Consider the following 23,902-nt stretch of genomic DNA (forward strand, 5'->3'; position numbering starts at 1 on the left):
AAAACTTTTTTGTGGTTATAATAGTAACAGTATTTTTTGCAATAGGTAATTCAATATCAAAGGTCACAAGAGTGCTTGATAACGTAATATTAGGATGTTTTAAAATCATTCCCGCCAAACCGCCGCCTTAACATAAAATCACACACACATTACTCAAACTTTGGTGTTCGGAATGTCGATGGCAGTGTTGTTTAAGACACGCGTCCACTTTGAGCACAATCTGATCATGCCACTAGAGTACACTTAGATACTAACTTAGCACTATAACCACATAGATGAGTCGAACTGTTTTCCATCTTATAACCTCTAGAAAGTGGTGAACTGTATATAGGCCTCCGGGGCAACTGAGATGAGGTGTGAGTCACCGGGCTCCAGAGACGAAGAGGTTGGTGCTAGCAGCGCTGGCTGATGTAGTCGCCGTAGGAGGCAGAGATCTCCTCGGATTGGTAGCGAGTCAGCTTGATGCTGCGTCTCATCTCACCGGTGATGGCAGCCTTGTAGCCACCTTTGCGGAGCAACGAGTCGATTGTTTGGATTTGGTCCCAACCTGGAATTAATATATCCAGCTTGTAATGACTTCCTACAACTCTTGTTTTGATTCCGAAACAGGGACCGAATACCGGTATATATATCATACAAATTAACCGGTATTCAATTTCGGTATAGCGGTTGTTTATATATATTTTTGCATTTAATTTAGCTTATCTGATCAATCATTATCCTTACCTAAATACTATTTTATAACATAAAAGAAATTTTGAATGCTACGAATATATTTTAATTTTTAGATTTAATTTTCAATCTGATTAGGGGTCATCCATTAATTACGTCACACGTTTAGGGGGAGGGAGGGGTCAAGAAAATGTGACATGTTGTGACATGGGGGAGGGGGGAGTCACTAACATTGTGACGTCACTTTAACTTCATCAGTAACCGAAAATTAATTTATATTTTTTTATTCGCTGTACAGTTAAATAATGAGTTTTTGGAAGTAATTTTCGTTCCTATTTGGTTTTGTGTTATAAAATGACTAATATTTCATTTACTAAAAAAAATTTTTCATCCAAAAAAATAATGCCGAGTTACTATTACCGATTTCGTTGAAAACAAAATTGCCTAAAATGTGACGTCACACCAGGTGGGGAGGGATTTGCAAAATGTGACCAAGTGTGACAAGGAGGGGGGGAGGGGTCAAAAAACCTTGAAATTCGTGTGACGTAATTAATGGATGATCCCTTAAGTCTGACTCCACAAGACAGGCGTAGCCTAGTGTGGCAGTCATAGTTGGTCATAGGTTAAGAAAAACTTGTAAACTTTTTTTTTAGTTATACCGGTAACGGTCCCTGTTCTGAAATGCGAATTTGTAGAATGACATCCATGTCAAGGTTTTTTTTTATTGAGTTTTTAACCCCTTTATTTGGCATGATTTTGAACTTTGCTTGTTTGTAATAGGGCTCCCGGTATCCGTGTTACATGCCGAAACGAATACCCGTGTTCTTAAGACCGGCGGTGCTAAGAACACGGTTTACACGGAACCGCCGGGATCCGGATACGTATCCAAGAACCGTTCCCATTTAACAACCACTCTCTATACTTAACGTCGAAAAATCCGCAGTCCCTTCAGTGTCGTTAATGTCATTATATAGAGTTTACACTGTATTTATTAATTTTTACATGGTTTACTATAATAATACTAAGATGTCTGGCTTACGTAACTTAAAAAATAATTAGATTAAAAAATATACATTTCTTATTGACAGATTATATTCGTAAAACCTCACACATACAATATACAGAATACAAATTATTAAAAATATAAGAACTGTTTAAAAATATGCAATTGGTAAGAATATTGTATACTTACCTACCACCACCTACCAGATCATGCATGGCCAGATTTTAACGTAAAGTCTTTATACTCTTTATTGCTTTTATTTTTTTTAAGCACTTTAAATTTATTGTTATCAAGTTATATTAATAAACCATAAAGTATTAGTATTTGAAGTCTTATATAAAATACTATTTTGATAAGTAGCATAGGTATACTGTATTTCTAATTTTCTACTCGTATTGCAACATTGCAACCAAAAACTACCTGCTCAGAAACCGTTTATTGAATGTCGACTCTATGAACCACGGAATAAGGTTAAATATGACGGAAACTCGTCATGAATCTTTTGTCTACTTGTTTCTAACTCTTAAGTACGCCGCGCCGGTTCGTTCCTTCGCTACTCGTCAAGGACGTGTCCGGAGCCACGGGTAAATAAGATCCGTTTCTTCGAATACCCGTTTATCCGTGGAGACGGATCTTAATTACACGTTTCTTAATTACACGTGCGGAACGGGCCAGAAAACCGTGTACGTGTTATTCGGAAACGGGTATTCGAAACGTGTAAACGAAACACGGACTCGACCGCGAGCCCTAGTTTGTAAGCGGTTACATACCGTATTGCTGGCTCTTAAAGCCTTTATAAGGAATTGGGAATATATTTCCCACATGATTTTGAACTTTGCTTCAAAGAGAACCCTATCTCTGAAGCAAAGTTCAGAATTATGTGGGAAATATATTCCCAATTCCTTATAAAGGCTTAAAGAGCTAGCAATACGGTATGTAACCACTTACAATTAAGCGTTTTTGCCACATGGTTTTGGGTTATTGGTTAAGGGCGGGGCACTTTGCTGGTAGAATGCAAAGCGGAGGTCGCAACCTGAGGATGCCCCCAGCTAGGGTTGCCATACGTCGGAATTTCCCCAAACATGTCAGGATTTATGGTCCTTTTCCAGGATTGCGGGGGAGCTTGGGTTTTATTAGAAACGTTAACTAACCACAAGAAGCAAGTTAGTTTGGAGTTGGATAGAGGAAAGGGAAAGTTATGCAGTAGCTACAGCATATCGGGGCAGGCGTTCAGCTTAGAAATAAAAGGAATAATAGTGCGCAATAACTTGCCAAGTTGCATTGAAGACAAGTTGAATTTAATTGAAGTTCCCCCGCAATCTTGACAAAGGACCAAAAATCCTGACACGTCAGGGGAAATGGCAACCGTAGTAGACACTAACCTTGCTCAGTAGCAACTTGTGGTAAGTAAGTAGCGGTCCGCTTCGACCCCCGTTCACTGATGAACTCGATCCTGATGCCATGCTTCCCCAGCTTCCAGTCCAGGTAATGCTCAGCCTCCTCAAAGTGCTGCAGGATGGACACGGACACCGTGAGACGGGGGACTTCCTCGCGAGAGATGGGCGAGAAGCGGGAGTCCTTGAGGGCGCTGGTTATCGCGTACTCACGGAGGCCTGGAAGAGACGGGGGTTAGTATTGTGCACACATAAATATTCATGGAGGTCAAAAATGACGCGAATTTTCCTTAACCCGTCAGAAATTATGAAAAATTGAACCCTAGGTAACTTTGAAACAAAGTTTAAAATCATGTGGGAAATATATTCCCTCTGCATTATAAACTGGAATCGTACATTTTCCAGCGTTTTTGGTGCACCGAAGTGTTGTTAACGGAATTGGTATAAATAATTTCAACCCTAATGATTAATTAGCGTTTATTACGTTGATATTAACCTTAATTTACCATTTCAGTTGAAATTATCTATACCAATTCCGATAACACCACGCGAATCGATTTGGTGCAGCGGAGTGGTGTTAACGGAATTGGTATAAATCATTTCAAACCTAATGATTAATTAGCGTTAATTACGTTAATATTAACATTAATTTACCATTTCAGTTGAAATTATCTATACCAATTCCGTTAACACCACTGCTGCACCAAAAATGCTGGAAAATGTACGATCACTGATTATAAATGCTTAACCTCTCAAGTAACAGAGATCTAAAATTAAGAAAGGAAGAATTTTTAGAAGGGTTTAGAAGTTTTTAGTTTTAAGGTATTTTTTTTGTAATATGTATGCTTTTAAAGGTATTGAGATATGGGCTACTAGTTCACTGAAATAAAGACCTTAAACTGTCAAATTCCGAATTGTATTTAGTTTTCCTTTGCTGACCCAATATCGCGTCTGTGCCGTGGGAAGAAATTTAAAATTGACTGTCGAATTTTTTTGCTGACTCGGTAGTGGTCTAATGGAAAGGGAGGGGTTTATAAATATATAATACCACTAGCTTCCGCCCTCGACTTCGTCCGCATAAAAGTCTCTAAAAACATGCAGCCCCATTTCATCAGCATACTTTAAGATGATGGTGGATGACTGCTTCTCCATATGATGTAAACATCCAGAGAGGAAAATGGGGACTATGTTTGTATGGAGTTCCGGTTGTTCCTTTTCCTCTTAATATTTACTGTTTTTATTGATTGAGTCTTTGTTTGGCAGTCATTATTAAGCAGAAAATAATAATAGAGGTGAGTGTCAATGGATCATACATATTTAATGCTCTTTATCATGTAAATTGCTTAAATCTACTGCAAATTATGCTTTAATTTAAACACTTTTGAACTTTGTCTTGTAGACGAATGATAATTGAAATAATTAGTCTTGTAGTCAGTCAATTGAAATGATTATAGCATGCACCTTTATACAGATCTTATTTTTTCTGTTTTGTTTCTGATGATCATTATCACTAGCCTGTATATGTCCTAAAAAAAATGTTATTTCAAAATGTTGTTTTAAAACGAGAGTCAACTGTATGGCGGCAGCTAGATTCATGTGACTTTTTACTATAGACGCTTTCAAAGAAGGGCGGAGTTTATTAATTAAAAAAGGTTAACAATATGGGCTGTGCAAGAAATTTAACCTAAATACTGAAAGTGACCACTTTATAGTTTTCTTTATAAGCAAATGAGTCAGAATAATTATAAAAATGATTTTAAAAATTTACTTTTAATGTCTTTACAGATTACATCATTGAGGTAATTGAACTCAAGGTCTGCCATGTAATTTATGTTTATGTTTATCATAGTCTATTGATTTTTTGGATAGATAATCACCCAATTCTATTTTTAAAATTTGTAAAACAAACTTAAATAAAACTGTAGCTGTACTTATAATGTATCTAACATTATAAATCCATATATTATAAAAATATTGTATTTTATTACCAAATCATTTATTTACCAGAATGCAAATGCATGGCATTGAATGTCCCAATGCAGCCTCGCAGCCGATGCTCCTTCCCGATCTTCCAGGTTACAAACAAAGGGCTGCAAGAACATCTCTCATTTAAAGTCCACTAATATAAATATCCAATACCTATATTACAACAAAGAGTGCATTTATAATATATATAATATAAAGTGAAAGTTGCTATAAAGAAGACAAGCATAATATTAACAACACCCACACGTTTGCGTTGATAAAAACGCATTTTGGGCGTAAACTGGTCGACCTACTAATTGCCCAACCGACGAACAAAGCAGCTTCTTTGTAAGCAAACAAAGAATGCCTAAGCGAAATCCTACCCCCTAGAGATTAACTTATAAATAGTTTCACTAGAATATAAACATATTGGCACTTACTAGGCATCATTGGTAAAATTTGGCGTTTGTGGAGGGTCCATACTATGCAGCTGACAATACAAAACATCGAAACAAAAGTAACACATATCAGGAATAGCCACTGATTCTTGGTACCCATTTAAAGGTCGATCTATACCATTATAAGAATTGTTCAACTTCTGCTTCTTAGTACCACAACACGCTGAAGACATGTTTGATGGTTTTGCTTTTATAATTATTAAACTAAACAATTCAACCTCAAAAAACTCGCGAACGAAACAATACTCCTGAGGTTCTTGAACCAATTTTTTGGATTGATGTTAACCACAGAGTACGTAGACACTAGACAGACGTAATCTAGACAGGTGATTTTTCCAGATTTTTCAATGGCAACACTTTCTAACGCTTTTATCACACGCGCGTACAAATTACAGATGCATTTTAAACGGTTCTTTTTGAAAAATATCGTATCTGTGGAAAAGCGATTAAAAACACAACATTACGAATTCGCAAGTCTATGGCACGATGGCTGTCAATTGAGTTATATTTTATTACTAGAAAATAAGAAAATAATGAATTCTGTGCACATTAAAATAATATTTTCGTGAATAATGTACATTTTATACAATTTTAATCTAGATATAAGTGATGCAATTGTTATCTAAATATAGTTAAAGCCACATAGCGATGTTTAGTATAAAAACTAACTGAGTTTCGACGATGGCGTCTGACGGAGAAATTTCCTGTACGAATGATCCCAATTTCGCCGCAATCTACTCGTTTTTGAAGGTTTTCGGGAAATTGTACGGGCTAGAAATACCGTCAATATCAAAATTACAGCAGCTCGTAGAGAATACGGAGGAAGGTAAGGTATTACGAGAATTGTGATGTGTTGTGTTATAAACAAACAGTGTTGAGAGTGATGTTTGTGCAGTTCCGGAGCCGCTGAAGGAGCTGCACCTGCGGCTGCTGCGGCGCGCGCAGAAGTCCGTGCAGAGCAACCGCTGGGAGCGCTGCCTCATCAAGTTCTGCCACCAGCAGGGCCACCACCAGGAGGCGTGGGAGATCGAGCGCTTCTCCTACAAGAAAGCCAGCACAGAGGTCAAACTAAAGACCCTCAAGGTACGAACAACACTTTTTACGACATTTTGCAACCCACACTATTGAAATAGAAAGTGGCTTGATGGAAGCATTACAGTTAGTTTCTATTGTATACAGAATGTATTGATTTGACATAAAAACAACTATGTAAGTATCATTACATTGTTAATGCAATGAGTTTCGTGTAGTGTTGAAGTGGAGTAGGTGATTCTAGTAGTTTTTACTAACCTTTAATTAGTCACTGTCTACCTCTGATCACTTCAACGTCACTATGAATGTGTGCATTTGATCATTTTAATTTCTAAACTGCATTTTTACGTTCAGCAGTAACATTGAATGATCTAATTAATATAATAATTCAAGTGTATGCCTGAAAAAGCTTACTTGAATCGCAGAGTCTCAAAAATGTCAGTCTAAATCAGAATTATGGCATGCCTGCCCAAATATTGAGCATCTCTTAAATTTTACCACCATGGAAACTATAAAAATATGTTTCATATATTTAAATGTGACTTAGCAATGTTATGATTAATCTAGAATAAGATGGATTTGTTTTTTGCTACCTAAACATTTTCTAGAAGAGATCACTACACCAATAAGATTACTTGTTGTTGCTACTAAAATACTTGTCTTGCCTTAGTGGCCTTACCCTGCTTTGTTGCTTGTATAATTTTCTTGTTTGTATTTATAACAAGGCATTGTTAGTAAATGCTTGCCTTAATAATTATGTGATTCCAGTTTTATAAATCAGATTCAGAATGTATTTGTTTAACATATACAGGTGGTAATTATAAATAGATTTCGATCACTGTGTTTTACCCACAAATATGAGTGTACAAATTTAGTGTATGCATACATTGATATCAATAATATTCTTACAAATATCACAATCAAACATCATTAATATAAATTATAATATATGTTATTCATTTTCAGATACTTCTTGAGTACCAATTCACATGCCACGCAAAGTTCAAGGCAGCGGTCAATGCCCTGTCATGTAAGGAGCTCCGGTTGGACCCCATCGGACGGGACCAGCAGGGCTGCGTGTACTGGCTTCAGGTGGACGATGAGGCGAACCTCTGTCTGTATCGGGAGGACCAGGATGAGGAGACTTGGCAGTTAATAGCGAGGTACATGGTTTTTTTTAAACTTTGTTAATCCTGTATCTACTATAATTTCTATATTAATGTCATAGCTGTTGGATCTCCAAATAAATAAAATAAAAAAAAAAACATTTCTGTTCACTCAGTGTTTTATGGATGAGTAAGTCTGTGATCCCTTTAGTTAATGAGTTATTTGTTTGCAGAAATCGAGAAGAGTTAGTCAAAGTAATAGGACAATTGAAGAATGGAGAAGAAATTTGTTCCTCGACTGTGTCTAACACCAATGAGGACTCCAGCAGTACCGAAATACCTGCAACTGAGGCCACTGAGGTATTTTGTTCAACTTGGGAAAAAATCTAATTATTTTTATTAAATATTTTTATTCGTGTTCTTTAATTACCTAGTCACAATACTATAATAAATTATAAACTGAAATAGATGCCATATTTGTTAAATCTGGCCTCCTGCCACTGAAGGGCTTGGTCACTTTTTCTTTATGATATCCAAACTGAAATAGAATCCAGCCTTCACCACTGAAGGGCTTCGAAACTTTTTCTTTAATATATGACATCTATTTTAGTTTATAATTTATATATAGTAGTGAGACTAATTAAAAAACACAAATCAAAATATTTAATAAAATAATTTGATTTGTTCCCAAAGTTGTGATTATGATATCTATTTCAGTTTATTTTGTGGTTATTGTGTTGAAATGAATTACTTTTGGTTTTGATTTGACAGAAAGTTTAAATTGCATTGACAGATGTTCGTAGGGGTCACGTAGTGGGGTAGTAGGGGGTGGGGTAGTAGGGGGGGGGGGGGTAGTAGGGGGTAAGTAGTTGGAGAGATTTATGAAAAAAATTATTTGGATTAGATAGTGTTTTTCCATAATGGTGATAGTGATTTAAATTTTAACCAAAAATAACATCGGGATGATCTGTATCTATATGTTGAAATAAACAGATATGTATTTCTTAGTAAATACTAAAACCTAAGACTGCATTAAAAAAAAAAGTTTTATCTTTCAACTACTAATACTTTTGTTACTTTTTTCATTTTTTCAGAAAGCCAACACACCACCCGAAGAAGAAAACGAGGAATTCCTAAGCCCAGAGTCTGAGTCGGAACATGATGATGATGAATCTAAAGCTGATAAGAAACCCCCTCCCACAGAAGCTGATGATAGTAATAACAAAGAAGAAAAACCAGTAGACAACAAACCAGTAGAAGAAAGTGAAAAAACTGAAGATTCTAAAACAGAAGAAGAAAAAGTAGAAGATGTGAAGGTAAAAGAACCTCCTATAGAAGATAAAAATATAGAAGAGAAAAGTGAAAACCCATCAGCGCAAATATCAGAAAAGGCTGAAGATTCAGAAAATCAGCAATTAGAAGAAAAATACGACAAAAACGAAAAAGTAGAACCTGATGTTGCTGAAATACCCCAAAACGGTACAGACAGCAAAAAATCTCCAGAACGTGAAAAGACGCCTGAGAATCCTCCAAGTGAGGAAACCAAATTAAAGGAGACAGATGAGGTGAGTGAGGCAATAGAAGAGCCGGTCATGGTTGTCACAGGGGAAGGCAGCGGAGCCGATTGTGAGAGCTCATACTTTATAGGTGAAGAAATAGCCGAACCTGTCATGTATTTTTATGGAGAAGGTTGTGGTTATGATAACGATACCGGAAACCCTGAAGTATTAGAAGAAGCCAACACAGCGCAGCATAACTCAGATGAGGAGAATGACAATGAAGAATGTGTCAATGGTGAACATTCTAACTCTAATGATAACTCTAACTCTAGTAAAAGTAAATTAGTTAAAAGTATTAAGTTAAAAAGTGGTCATCCTACTGTAAATAAACGATCTTTGAAGAAGCAATCTAATGATAATTCCGAAGTTCTAAAACCAGATTCTAAGAAACATTGTATTAGAAAGCTTAACAGATCAGACAGTATGAAATCAAATTCAAGCAATAATGACAATGACTTGAAGAGGGAAAGCAGCGTGAATGACAAAACCACAGATAGTGAAAGTCCGAACAAAAATAATGTGAAAAAAACTAGAGGTAAGGTAAAGAAAAAACCTGAAGTAGTAAAGAAATTAAAGCTAAATCAGAAGAAAGAGTCTCCTGCATCGGACGCTGACAATTGTAATGATAGTAAAGCCAGTATTATAGAAAAGAGGAAAAACAGTGTGTCTTCAGATCAAGATGGAGTTGATCATACGGAACAGGAAAAGGAAGGAAGCCCGGACCACGAGGCTAAACCCGACGACGATCTACCTCCAAAAAAATTACGCTTAGAAAGTAAGGACATTGAAGTATCACATTCCAAAGATACTCTAGACAATGTAAATAAAGACGATGCTAAAAGCGAAAACAATGAAAATAACGACAATCTTAACAAAGAGCATGAAGAAAAAGATCCTATAGCCATGAGAAAGAAAATTAAAGCTAACAAAGGGAAGTTTAAAAGAAAAAAGATACTACAGAATAAGGTAGATAATAGTGATGTAGAAAAGAGTAATGGTAAGGAGAAGAGTAAGTCTAAGCCTTTAAAGAGGTCGCTGTTGGACGCGACGCACAGTGACAGGAACAAATCAGAATCTCAAAGTGAAAGTGAGGACGATATGCCCATCACAAGTGGCAAGAGGTTGAAAATTAAACCCAAGAAAATTATTACAACATCCAGGTAACATTTTTCATCTACCCCTTGAAATGGGTTTTATAATTAGTTTTTATACCATATTATAATTACATTTTCTTTTATAGAAAAAAGGTTGAAGCCAAGCTGCTTGAGAAAAAATCTAGTGATGATTCCGAAGAAGAAACATTGTACAGTATAGGTAAAATATAAATTGAACATGACTTTCTTTGAGTTTTTTGACTTACTTATTTTATTTTATTACTTTGCTTATTTTGTTACTTTATTTCGGTTAAATCTTGCACGGACGAAACTAGTTCATAAAGATTCTGGCATACCTACTAAATTTGAGTGAATGTCACTTGAATGCAATGTCAGAAGAGTGTATATTTAGAATTACATTTTGTAGATTTTTTGCCTTCAATAAATTGCTTGCATTATCAAATTTCAGCAGGCAAAAAGACCGGCAAGAAAGTCCTAAAAAAGAAGCCGAAAGGCAAAGAGAAGGCCAAAGTAAAGGAGACTGCGGATGACTCGGATGCTACGCCCGTTCGGCAGTCGCGCCGGATCGCGCAGCAGAAGATTAAAGAGGAAGCCGACAGGAGGCATCAGGAGGAAGTTGCGCTTCGGGAGATGAAGATGAGCCATAAGAAGAAGGTAAGACTTTTAATGTATGTTTAAATATGAGGGGCAAAGTAAAGGAGGCTGCGGACTACTCGGATCCGACAACCGTCCTGCAGTCACACCAGATCACGCAGCAGAAGATTAAAGAAGAAGCCGACAGGAGGCATCAGGAGGAAGTTGCGCTTCGGGAGTTAAAGATGATTCATAAGCACGTGAGTCTCATGCTTGGGTGTGTTAAAACATAAATGGTTTGGGTTTTGTGAGTGAAAATATAAGTAAGGAGTTTCATTGTTAAATTCTCAGATAAGTTTAATTACGCGAGGGCTTCAGAGGGGGTTAAACCGAAACACACTAACTTACGTGGGGGAGAGGGGGTTTTGGCAAATACTACGTAATTTACTTTGGGCAAAAAATTGTGTAAAAATCTGAGTATCAGATTAATTTAAAGTAAAACATATTTCTAGACTAAAATATGTAAACTATATCAAATATATATTACTACACTTAGTAATAATAATAAAGAAAATTGTGTTTTGTTCAATTAATCAAACGCATTTATACTAAAAATTCAAAATTTGAAAGATCTCACGTGACATTAGGGGATTTTTTAATGACGTGATTATGTAAAGGAATCATTTCAGTATTTTCAGTATACATATATGAACATCATTATTCATTATGTTGTGATGAAAAACATTGTATGTAACTGTAATATGGCAATTAGCCACTTTCAGTGTTTAACAGTAACACTCTGGTTTACTGTGACATAAACGCATATTGCTTGTGTCAGCGCAACCTAACGTGTATATATAGACAGGCATTTAGAGAATATACGTTCTTATACTAACACAGATAAGGTGTTTAACTACTACTCCCATCACCTGCGGGCGCAGCACGGTTCCATTTTTATCGACTATCACTATGTGCGTCCCTTTCGCACTTACATACTTGTTAGAACGTGACATGGCATGGTGACAAGGGATAAAAACGCGACCGTGCTACGCCGCCTGCTCGAAACAATACATAACAAGTCACATCTTGTTATTTGATTTGGTATCGTCTGGGTCGTCCCATTAGTTTTTTGCCAAGTTCTTAAATTAGTCCTATTCTGCTTTCGTCACCCATTCTACATTCGTCAAGTTCATCGGTGGTCTTTTTCATATTTATTTTGGTTATATTTGGTTGTTTGCCTTTTTCTTATTTCGGCTTATTCCGGTATTCGTCATCATCTTCTTTGGGCATGTTCGATGTTAGTCAATTTTTTTTTGTCTCATTCGTTATTCGTCCTATCGTCTTTGGTCTTATTCTAATTTCGTATTTTTCTTATTTAGGCTCTTTTGAAAGAACCCCGTACCCCGGTGTACTTTGGGGATAGGAATATTGCAAACTCGAGTCTTTATAATTCACCTCAACCTGCAACTGTTGTGAATTAACACCCTCGTTTGCAAAATGTCTCTTACCCCCCTCGTTGCACAATGTAGTATTGTATTACAGGGCGTCGACTCGGAGGAGGAGTGGCGGGCGTCCGGCGGCAGCTCGGGCTCGCCGGTGCGGCGGCGCGCGCGGCCGGCGGCGGCGGGCTGGCGCGCGCAGGACTCCAGCGAGCCCGACTCCGAGTCCGAGCGCGACGAGCTCTCCGACCGCCCCGAGCCGGACCGTGAGTCGACACAACTAACTTTTTCTACTAGTCGACTGTAATTCTTGAATTAAGATTTCTTATACCAAACTGCAATTTTGTATTTTTAATGTATTGGGCTCCCAACTCAACTATAATATTCATTTCGATACAGTTTAGTCAACCATAATGAAATTGACCAATCACAGCTCGCCGCGATCAAGAGGACGAAACAAAACCATAGCTCAATAGTACATTATTGTCGAGGCTCGGAAGTAGCTACTTGCAGGCTGAGGGTTCGTTTTAAACGGACGACCTTGGGAGTCCGTTTAATTGAATCCGAAGCCAGCAAGTAGCCTTTCAGCCGAGTCATATATAGTGCTTTTCTCAAAAATGGTGCAAGAAATATAAATATCATAGAAATATTTTACAAAAGCAACTTTCTTACGTATATATTTTCACAGAAAAAAGTAGAAACAATTGAAAAAATTAGCTTTGCCGTCTTTTTATTTTTTTAATAAAAAAATAGAAGTGTATTTTTCTGCCGAAAATACGCCAACCTATTTGAGACAGCTAAATAGTCGCGGTACTAATCATCTGTTTGGCTGTTTAATGGGCCTGTGCCTTCATTTGATATGGCCATTTCAACTTTTAAAAAGTTTGGAACTCGACAAATAATGGAATTTGTATGCAACATTGCAGTCCCAAAATCGAGACTGCAATGTTTTTAACTTTTTAATTTTTGACTGACCATAAACTACGCGCTTCGCAACCTATTTTTTAAACGGCAAAGTCGACTTTGCCGTCCGTTTTTGAGAAAATTAATTATTTTAGGTTGTATAGTAGAAACAATTGGTTCATAAGTCAGAAACGCGCATGTGACACCCTAATATAGCAACATCCATAGACTACGAAAACCACTTAGTGTTGCTTGTTAGAGTAGTAGTTTTTTACGGTGGCCAAAATCGAGAAAACAACTGTCTAAAAATTAAATTTAGCGCGGAGCAAGTACCAGGGCCTCATGAGTTACGAGAAGGTGTCGTTGACCAACCCGCCGTAGGCCGCGGGGCGCGGCGGCCGGGTCGCGTACCAGTATGAAGGTATCGCGGCTGTTCGCGAATCTTAGCTGTATACTTTTGGTTTGGTTTGTTTGTATGATTCTACTAGTTTAAAGTATTATTTTTGTTGACTAGTAGAAAAAGTATTGTATACAATAGTGATATAATCAAGCTTTTCAATCTCGTACCTTACTTAGGCAACTCAGCAACTCGACTGAAAAACTCTATTATATCACGATTGTATAAAATACTATTATTTACACTTGTCGACTTTAATGATTGTATTAAGAATTCGTACACCAAAGTGTAATCGCATACAGTTGTAGTTAGGGATTGCAAACCGGATTGATTTTCAATCCGGCCGGATCCGGCCGGATTTTGACGCCAATCCGGCCGGATCCGGCCGGACCGGATCCGGTTAGGTATAAGGATATTAAAGTTAATTAAATGACATATTTTTCAAGTTTTATGCGTTATATGAGAAACAAAGGGTATTTTTGCATATGTATTCATAAAACAACAATTTAAAGTTAATAAGAAATAACTTTTTAACGATAAAATAAAACTAAGTATTAAAAAGTGTCACAATGTCAATCAAAATTTAAAAATAAAACTTGAAATCTTAGTCATTTATTAATTTCTGCTCAAATTTACGTTTACAATAAAATTATAAATTTGATTCGATTCCAAAGCCTGTTAATGGGATAATTATGGAATGGGAATTGGAACTCATTGAAAGGACAAGTTTTCGTAACTGTTCTTTGATGGAATTATTTGTAACGCTGACATCCATTCTAAAAACAAGATAGTTTACTTTTAACCAAAATTATATGAAATGCGCTCCAATATTATCTTGCTTTCATTTTTTATCTGTGAAAATAGTTTTATAGCCTAAATCACAAATAAGTAAATAATTCATGAATAAATATTTGGGGACAATCTTATACAGATCGAACTACTCGTAGCCCCAAACCAAGCAAAGCTTGTACTATGGGTAATAGCTAGCTAGGTAGTACTACTAGGCGACGATATATATACGTACCTATAGTATATTGATAAATACTTGCTTATATACATAGAAAACACCCATGACTCAGGAACAAATATCTGTGTTCATCACACAAATAAATGACCTTACCGGGATTCAAACCCAGGACCATCGGCTTCATAGACAGTGTCACTGAATGGTCACTACCCACTAGGCCAGACCGGTCGTTACAAATGCTTTATATAACATCTCTATCCTTTAATTTTTACTTCTAAGTATATAAGTAATCGGTTGTGCCACCAACATGAAAGAAGAGGAAATCCTCTTCTGTTCTCAATCATCGTCATATTATATATCTTTTTATTTTAATAAAATCTTGACATTTTCATTCATTCTTTATTCTGTTTAACTTCTTTCTCACATCCGTCGCCTTTATCTCACCTAAAACGCACAGTGGGTGCTGTGTGCGGTCTTTTTTTCTATTTTCCCGGATCCGGTCCGGATCCGGTGATTTTAACCGGATCCGGTAGCTCCTAAAAAGTGCCGGATCCGGCCGGATTACCGGATCCGCCGGACCGGATTGCAATCCCTAGTTGTAGTGCATATTAATTTTCCATCTTATTTTCACATCTTATTTTCACTTAAACTCACGAACTTGTTAAGTCTTGATACAAAAAGTACTGAGACTGGCTGAAGTAGCATGATACATACGAACGTTTCCGAGAAAGTACGATGGAAAACATTTGTGCACTACATCTGTACTTCACTATGAACTCCCGACTCAACTATAATGATTAATGACTTCTTATGAAATGCTTTAGGCAACTGTAATAAATTCGATCATTCACGTGTCGCCAAAGGATAGAAAAAGGATAGAACAAAAGACACCAACGTGCTACTATTTAATGAATAAGAAATGCGTTAATGACTTTTGTAATATACTTGTCTTCTTGTTTTTTTTAAGAGATTCGCACTTTTCTTTCTAGATATAAAGGTTTCGTATTGGTACAAGCAACTTGAAAACGTCCATATGCTACGGTGATCGGATACCATTAGGCGGGCCGTACGCTTGCTTGCCACCTTATTAAACAATAAATTTAAATGATAATTAAGTGTTCTTTTATAAATTTACAGTCGAATTCGGCAAATCAGACCATGAGTTCTCGCCAGAGTCCGACCTTGAGACTGGGGAACCGAGCGAGCCTCTGAAAAGGGCCAGAACGTTGCAGGAAGGTGAGTTCGCTTCGGGTGGCAGGTTGCACGAAAACACAAGAGTTTGTGAAAAAACAAATAAAAATTCGACAAGAAAATGCTGCATGTTTTTTTTACGCTTATTTCTGAGCACCAATGTTTTCAGGGCTGCATGTTTTTCGTGTTATTTTTGTCGCAAATTTTAAAAGTGCACTTAGAAATGTACCAAATAGGCCGATTTTTATTTCTATAATATTTGGTAAATTATTATTTTACTTATACATTCAATATAAGTGCAATTTCTCTGTCAACAAAAACGTATGGAATTTTCGAAACTGAACGGAAAATTACGTACATTTTCTGTCCCAAATTGGGATTTCGTATTTTAATTTTATCCAAATCTAACGAATAAAAGTCGACATCAAATTAAAAATCCGCCTATATAAGATTAATAAATTTAAGAATAGGCTATGTTACTTTGTGGGTAAAATAAATCATAATCCGCATGTGTTTTTTTTATTCTCGTGATAAAGTGATTTCGACATGGAGCATTTAAAAACGAAATTTAATAACAAAATAAAACGCTCTAAGGATTTCGAAACTACTGAAAAAACTGCTTGATTTTTTTATATCGTTTATAAGGTTTGTAAGTTATTTAACTCGTTAGTGGTTACTGAAACTGGATAGAAAGGGATAGAACATAAACATTTAACCATAAAACTATTAACCCTTGGGACGCCTAGTGCCATATCCGTACCAGTCCTGTCAACTGCCGGAGGGTCTTCAATTTTTGTACCCGTCAACTGCCTAGTCCCAGATCTGTACAAAGTGTCTCAACTGCCTTGTGCCTTATCAGTCACCAAATTTATTGTATTATATTTTTACAATTTTGAGATCTAAACACTTACAAATAGAGTTTTATATCATTTGCACAATAGCACTTTTTTTTTTTATCGCGGCAGTTGACGGGTGCACTTACGCGAGCCTATCCGGCATTTGAGGGGGATGGGACGGATCCGGCACTAGGCATCTGACGGGTACAAGTACGTTTGTCGGTTCGGCGTTCCAGGGGTTAAATTAAGATTGACTAGCTCCTCTTTAATTTATTAAGCGAATCTATTGAATCACCCGACGATGCTTATGCTAAATAATATCTTAATAATTATAAGTTACTTCGCATGTATTATTATTGGATGTTATTATTTTACATTAAATTGCATCAACTAGTAAATGCACAAGCAATGAGTTAGATAAAATCGTCAGGTGACAACCAAAACTCACTAATGACTAAAACATTATTAAACAAAAATCAACCTTCTCCTTCCTCGCGTTATCCCGGCATTTCGCCACGGCTCATGAGAGCCTGGGGTCCGCTTGATAACTAATCCCATGATTTGACGTAGGCACTAGTTTTCAAACAAAATCAACCTTATTCAGATAATGATACGGTTCATTATGGCTATGAATTTGTGGTGGTAATTAGTGAGTTTTGGTTGTCACCTGACGAAATGTTTCATTTGCTTCTTTTAGCGAAATGCAAATTCAACTCAAAGAACCTTTTTAAATACTTACTTTTTAATTAAAAAAGACCATAGAGTACTTTTCAATACAGCAACCTTTTTATTACAACTATAAAGGCCCTTATTCACGATCCAACATAATGGACAATTTGGACATGGTCGATACTATTACAAACATTTTAGTTGTTAACCGCGAATCTTACGCGTATCCTATTGTTAGCATCCTGCCAACTGTTGGCATTTTCAACCTTATTGTAAGGCAAAATTGGTAACTTTTTCATATAAGCGTCAACGACTAATATTTTTCAGTGCTAATTAACGGGTAGTTTAAATTAATGTTATCAAGATATATATTATTTTGATGGAGGTCATTCAATCACATAGAAACATCTGTTATTGTTCTCCTCAAATACATGTCACACATGATGGATCGTGAATAGGAAATTATAACAAGAGGCTGGAATAAAAAAAAACATCTGTCAAAGTGGCGTCCTTTCGCAATGTTTACGATAATTCCGCTAAACATTTTATCATGAAAGAAACATGACTGAAAATTCAGTGCCACTGCCGTATATAGTGCGTTTGGTAAGTTCGTTGACTGTCTAGGAGCTGATGATGGGTTCTGCAAGCACTGTGGCAGCGGCGAGCAGCCGGAATGGATACTGTTGTGTGACCAGTGCGACGCCGGCTACCACGCGTCGTGTCTCAAGCCCATGTTGTTCCTGGTGCCGGAGGGCGATTGGTTCTGTCCACCGTGCAATCATGTAAGTAAATTGTACTAAACACGTTGCGATATCGCGTCGGCAGAAAAAATGTTTGCCTTCCACCGCGGTATCGCACATACGATTTCATCCTGCTGGGAGTTATATGAGTGATTCGAGATTTTTTATACGAGATTGCGCCAATTATGAACCTTATGTTTTTTTTAAATAACATGTACATTGTACATACCTGGTGCATATGCTGGTACATAGATGGTCAAGCAAATCTTGTCAGTAGAAAAAGGCGCGAAATTCAAATTTTCTATGAGATGATATCCTTACGCGCCTACATTCTTCAAATTTGCCGCCTTTTTCTACTGACAAGATCTGCTTGACCCAGTATATTTATTTGTAATGACTCTGCTAGTCATAGATACAAAAATATCATGTATTTTCGTAATCTACTTAAATCAGTTGGCAGAATGAGCATAATTCCTTCGCAACTTTTCCAATGAGGAAAAATAAGCTGATATTGTCTATGCCTTTAAAAAACTAAAAGCGCGGGTAGGTGATAGCGTCCTATTTAGTTTTCACGCTTGTGGGGGTGGCTAGATTTTCTTAGATTACCTAGGTAATGTAAATAATTACTCATTTTAAGTTTATTGTTAGCAAATAACGAATATTTTGCGAGATACATATTATTTTCATGGAATTATTAGAAAGAAAACTTTTGTGTGCTGACTTACGATTGCATGATTTTTTACACCAATATCACATTTCAATGAATGGTTGAATTTATCTACTAATCGATTTATAGCGATAGAAGATTATTACGTTTTGCAATGAAAGTACGTAAAACATGTTTTTGTGGCTTTATTCACGACGAACTGGAGGAAGAGGTATACAGATTTTAACGTTTATTTGTTATTATAGGCACGTGATTGCACGGCAAAATTAAGGGAGAAATTTACACGTTTTAATCAAAGGAAAATGCTATGAAGAACTTCTCACGGAAACTTGCATGCAAGCTCCAACCAAAACTCGCGCGAAGGTCATATCTTCCGTCGCAAGTTTCGCGCTGCGCGTCATATCTTTTGTTTCCTTCTAATTTCCTGGCTTTACGCCCCCTCATAAGAAAGATTGTGGTTGAATCTAAATCTAAACTAAAACAAGAAGATTTTAATTTTATACTTTGTTTCAGGCGATGCTAATATCGTCTCTAGAGAGCGAGCTAGTGAAATACGACGAGCTGGTGGTGAGCGTCGAGGCCGAGCGGGCGCGGATCAAGGAACAGGAGCTGTTGAACAAACCGCCTTCCATCAAGAGCGAGAAGAGAGAAGAAGGTAAAAAAAATATTTTTATTATTCACCTCACACAGGATACATTTAACAATATTTTCTTTTAGATAGAGTAAAGGACAACTTGGATTTATATCCTTTGTGAGAGACTGGAGTCTGAACTAGGCGTAAACCTGTAATACAGATTTCCAGGCCCTCACCCCAAGGCAGCCTTACTCTGTGTGTTCCGCGGAACCCTAGGGTTCCGCGACACCCCTGCAGGGGTTCCGCAAGAATTTAGAACACTATGCTTTAGTCGCCTCGAAAAATTTTACTATGCCGCCACCGCCATTGTAGGGTTCCATCAAGTATTTCGCTTTCCAAAAGGGTTCCGTCAAAAAAAAGATTGAGAACCGCTGCCCCAAGGTATAGTTCTTATTATTTTTAGAATATGTCGAGTCTTGCTTTATTTCTACTGACTTATCCCAATGCTGTAATGTTATGTACGGCCGCAGACTGGGCGCAAGCGACCGGCGGCGCGGCGAGCGGCTAATCAAGGCCGTTCATACATTTGTTCGAGCGAAATGTATGAATAGCCGGGTCCACACAGAGTGAGCATACACGCGAGGCAATTTCTGCGCCGTTTTGTGCGCGAGGAAATTGCCTCGCGCGTATGCTCGCTCTGTGTGGACCCGGCTAATGGCCTTGCATTACGTCCAATCCGCGACCTTATAGCGTTATTCATAAAAGTCTTTCAATTTCTAATTGGGACCGTGCGCCTTGTGGGGCTTTAATACGGGACTCCTGTGCTGTTTCCTACAATTTACGCACACTCTTTATTAGCGTAATAAAAAATAACATAAAACTGTAAAAACTACGCTAAATGGTCCATACACACACTCCACGACGCAGATTTTCAGTGAGTTGTTGAAATTTGTTTATCCTTACTTTTCGAAGCTATTTTGTTAAAAAGAAAAAAACAATTTAAAATTTTATGAATGTTGTTTTAGAGTCGGACAGCGGAAGCGGCAGCGGGAGCTCGTACTCATCATCATCGTCGGCGGGCGCCGTGTACCGGCTGCGCGCGCGCCGCCAGCTGCCCGTCAGCGTGCGCGCGCAGGAGTACGACCGCCTCATCAGCTCCGCCATCAAGGTACGCTCATACCTCAACTTATTAGGTTATTGGTTTTTTAGGGTCTAATAAAAAAAAATCGTATAACAAAAGCTTAATAAAATTAAATACTTATAATGTAAACTATAGCGAATATGATCGGTTCAGCCGTTTTTGATATAAATGTACATGATACCAATAAAGTGTATAGAGAGTTACTGTCATGGTAAATTATGTAGCCGCAGTACGTTTACTGCCATCTTTCGACAGTAGATTAAAACTGTTAGAACGCCATTTGACTTTGATCCTTATTCTTTCACTGGTATGTGTTAATTTGTTAAATACTGAAATTAAAACCATCTACTCGACAGTAGGCCAAAGGTTATGGCGCGATCGCTCGAAAAGATTGCACCATACCTTTGGCCTACTGTCGAGTAGAAGACGTCAATTTCAATATTTTAACAAATTAAACATATCAGTGAAAGAATAAGGATCAAAGTCAAATGGCGTTCTAACAGTTTTAATCTTCTGTCGAAAGATGGCAGTAAATTTACTTCGACAAACCTCTATTTCAAATTTTGTTTGATGATACTATCTAATAGCCCCGTTTAGCCTAGTCTGACATAATGATAACTACGGAACCCTACACAGAGCATGGCCCAACATGCTCTTGGCCGATTTTTTATGTAACAGTAAACGAATATCTATAATATTCGCAGGAGGAATACTTGGAGCCGACAACGAGTGCGGGCAACCAGGGGCGGGGCAAGGACATCTCGACCATCATAGAGGCCGCTGAAGAGGAGAAACTCAAGGCCGAGCGAGAGGAGGCCATCGCATCGGTAAGGAAATCACCTACCATGTACTTAGTGTATACATATTATGTTATTCGTACACGTATACGTGGAGCCGACAACGAGTGCGGGCAACCAGGGGCGGGGCAAGGACATCTCGACCATCATAGAGGCCGCTGAGGAGGAGAAACTCAAGGCTGAGCGAGAGGAGGCCATCGCATCGGTAAGGAAATCACCTACCATGTAGTTAGTGTATACATATTATGTTATTCGTACACGTATACGTGGAGCCGACAACGAGTGCGGGCAACCAGGGGCGGGGCAAGGACATCTCGACCATCATAGAGGCCGCTGAGGAGGAGAAACTCAAGGCTGAGCGAGAGGAGGCCATCGCATCGGTAAGGAAATAACCTAACCATGTATTTTAGTGTATATTATGTTATTCGTGAGTTAATAGTGTCCTCTTTGCTCCGTGACCGTTAGTGGTAAAAAGCTGCAATTTGGCATGGATCAAAAAAACAAAATCAATCATGCCGACAAAGTGGTAAAATAAAAACTAGAAAAAAAACAACGGGTTGCACTCCGGGAGTGCCGACAGAAGTGAAAACTCAATGACTAGTCCAAAATGTCTGCAGCACTATGTATAATTGACCCATCCTCCTTTCTATTGAAAAACTTTAGTTCCGAAATTGCTGGCCAGTGAGCTTAAATTTGTAGCGTTAATTGTTTAAAATTCGAATAGAAATTGTAAAGTTACCTTGCAGACCTCGCATCTAATATATTTGGTCATGATATTTTGAGTTTTATTCACCAGTACTAGAGTTCACTTTTATTAGCGATTTCATCAAGATGTAGCTTTTTTGAATTATATTGGAGTGATATAAAGTTATGTAACTGTGAGATCCTCGTATTTCAACCCGTACAAGATTAGAACATTGAGCTTTATTGCTTAATATAAAAGTCCAGTTTTAAATAATTGACCTGATTATGATACGTTATGACTAAAGTTCTTTGGTGAATAACATTGTCCGTCACACATAACATAAAGTCACGCAAGCGCCCTGCGCCACCTACATGAAACGGCAGGCTCAGGCATACATTTTCGCCGTGCGGTAGAAAGAGAGGAGAGACGCCTTACGCGTTACGCCTTACGCTGTCTCGAGTTTATAATTTTTTCCCCACCTCAAAAAGTGCTCAGCGCCGCTAAAGAAGTTTTCACTTAAAAAAAAAAACATTTTTTTAGAGTCTCCTCCGCCCTAATATAGTGTGGGGTATCGTTACATCTTAGGTCTTTGAAAATGAATGCTTCAACAACATATTTTTTATAAAGTAAATATTCGCTGAATTAACGCTTCAAAAAAAAATTAAGGTCAAAAAAATATACATAAATCATGAAAGCAGCATTGTGGTTTTATTCAATAAGGATTTAATACTACTAGTAAAATGTAGCATAAATAAGTTGCTACTGTAATATTTTATTCCTACAGGGTAAACCAATAACAGAGATCCGCAAGAAAAAGAAGCAGCGCCGGAAACCGCGCAAACTCAACTCCTTGGAGGTGGTGTCCGAGGACGACGACGAGACCGATGAGGACTTCAAGGACACCGGGTGAGTGCTAATGTTACTGTAGGTATAGTAAACCCCCCTTAATGAGAAGGGACCACGTTAATAAGGGTCTCTATTGTTTCCCAAATAGTTTTAAGTCATAATGTATTGTTTGTCCGAATTTTCGTTAGTCATAATTGGTTTTTCTCAGAAACTCGTTACTTTTCAGGATTGCCATAAAACAAACCTATCTATAGAATAATCTTACGAAACTCCTGAAAAGTTAACGGTTTCAGGTTCGATAATATGACAAACAATACATTATGACTTAAAACTTTATGGGAAAAAAGGGACCCCCGTTAATAACGCATCTTACGGCTTTGCGACTTTGCGCGACCGGTGGCGGCAGCAACTATAGTTGGGAACAGAAGGTCCGATCGCTGTGTCTCGCTCCAACCTGTGGTTGCCGCCGCCGCCGTCGCCAGTCGCGCAAAGTCGTGGCCGAGCCATTAAGCGGGAAAGCGTATTAATCGTGACAATTTTTACAACAACTAGGTGCAGGAGTTTGTGTAAAATGGGATATTACACCCAGTTGTGAGATTGAAAAAGGAGTGTATAGGTTTTTTTAAATCGGCTACGTGCATGTGACTCTAATGGAGTTGCCTTACTCCCCTGCTCTGTCCTACCGTTTAGTGCCTGCTTTACTGACTGCCCCTTTTAGGGATGCATTATGGGATAAGTCTGTTTAGCCGCCTTTGCATGATTTAAACATAAGTAGGAACAAACTTACACATTTCGCATATGCAGGCACTAAACGGTAGGACAAAGGAGCAGGGGGTTGGCAACTAGTCTATGGACGTCTAGGCAAACTTTCGCATTTATTCTACTCGTAAGTACTCAACTATATTTTACACTAAAGCTAAGCCTAATATATATGTGCAAAATACTAGCCAAGTCCACCATATTTGTTAACAATGTTTATAATTTGTATTCCAGCATGGAATCGTCATCGGAAGACATGTCTTCGTCCGCGGACCGCGACAGTTCGGACTCGCGCTCGTCCGACTCCTTGCCCATACGCCGCGCGCAACGCACTGACAAGAAAGGTAATAACACCAATTAATGTTTACCGTACCGTAGTGCCCTTCGGTAAGATAGATCTTCGTCATTTCCTTT

The 23,902-nt window shown here is 37.8% G+C and overlaps 2 protein-coding genes across 3 annotated transcripts in view; one reads left to right on the forward strand and one right to left on the reverse strand.

Moving 5' to 3' along the window:
- Positions 1-73: 73 nt before the first annotated feature.
- Positions 74-5,798, reverse strand: LOC134794149 (uncharacterized protein CG5902). Its single transcript, XM_063765862.1, has 4 exons — positions 5,475-5,798; positions 5,074-5,159; positions 3,058-3,288; positions 74-547 (listed from the first exon to the last, which is right to left on the reverse strand). The coding sequence occupies exons 1-4, from the start codon at positions 5,663-5,665 to the stop codon at positions 393-395; spliced, it is 663 nt and encodes a 220-aa protein (XP_063621932.1). The 5' UTR covers positions 5,666-5,798; the 3' UTR covers positions 74-392.
- Positions 5,799-5,958: 160 nt separating this feature from the next.
- Positions 5,959-23,902, forward strand: part of LOC134794251 (remodeling and spacing factor 1-like) — a 35,151-nt gene continuing 17,207 nt past the window's right edge. For both annotated transcript variants that reach the window (XM_063766012.1, XM_063766020.1), the window contains exons 1-15: positions 5,959-6,318; positions 6,388-6,575; positions 7,491-7,687; positions 7,864-7,990; positions 8,725-10,349; positions 10,430-10,503; positions 10,753-10,958; positions 12,420-12,582; positions 15,721-15,819; positions 17,904-18,061; positions 19,200-19,341; positions 20,286-20,428; positions 21,106-21,228; positions 22,668-22,789; positions 23,723-23,832. In XM_063766012.1, the coding sequence (XP_063622082.1) occupies positions 6,174-6,318; positions 6,388-6,575; positions 7,491-7,687; positions 7,864-7,990; positions 8,725-10,349; positions 10,430-10,503; positions 10,753-10,958; positions 12,420-12,582; positions 15,721-15,819; positions 17,904-18,061; positions 19,200-19,341; positions 20,286-20,428; positions 21,106-21,228; positions 22,668-22,789; positions 23,723-23,832 (3,622 nt within the window). In that variant the 5' untranslated portion in view covers positions 5,959-6,173. The remainder of the gene's footprint in view (positions 6,319-6,387; positions 6,576-7,490; positions 7,688-7,863; positions 7,991-8,724; positions 10,350-10,429; positions 10,504-10,752; positions 10,959-12,419; positions 12,583-15,720; positions 15,820-17,903; positions 18,062-19,199; positions 19,342-20,285; positions 20,429-21,105; positions 21,229-22,667; positions 22,790-23,722; positions 23,833-23,902) is intronic.

The sequence above is a fragment of the Cydia splendana genome, chromosome 1 (genome assembly GCF_910591565.1).
Source record: "Cydia splendana chromosome 1, ilCydSple1.2, whole genome shotgun sequence".
Lineage (NCBI taxonomy): Eukaryota > Metazoa > Arthropoda > Insecta > Lepidoptera > Tortricidae > Cydia > Cydia splendana.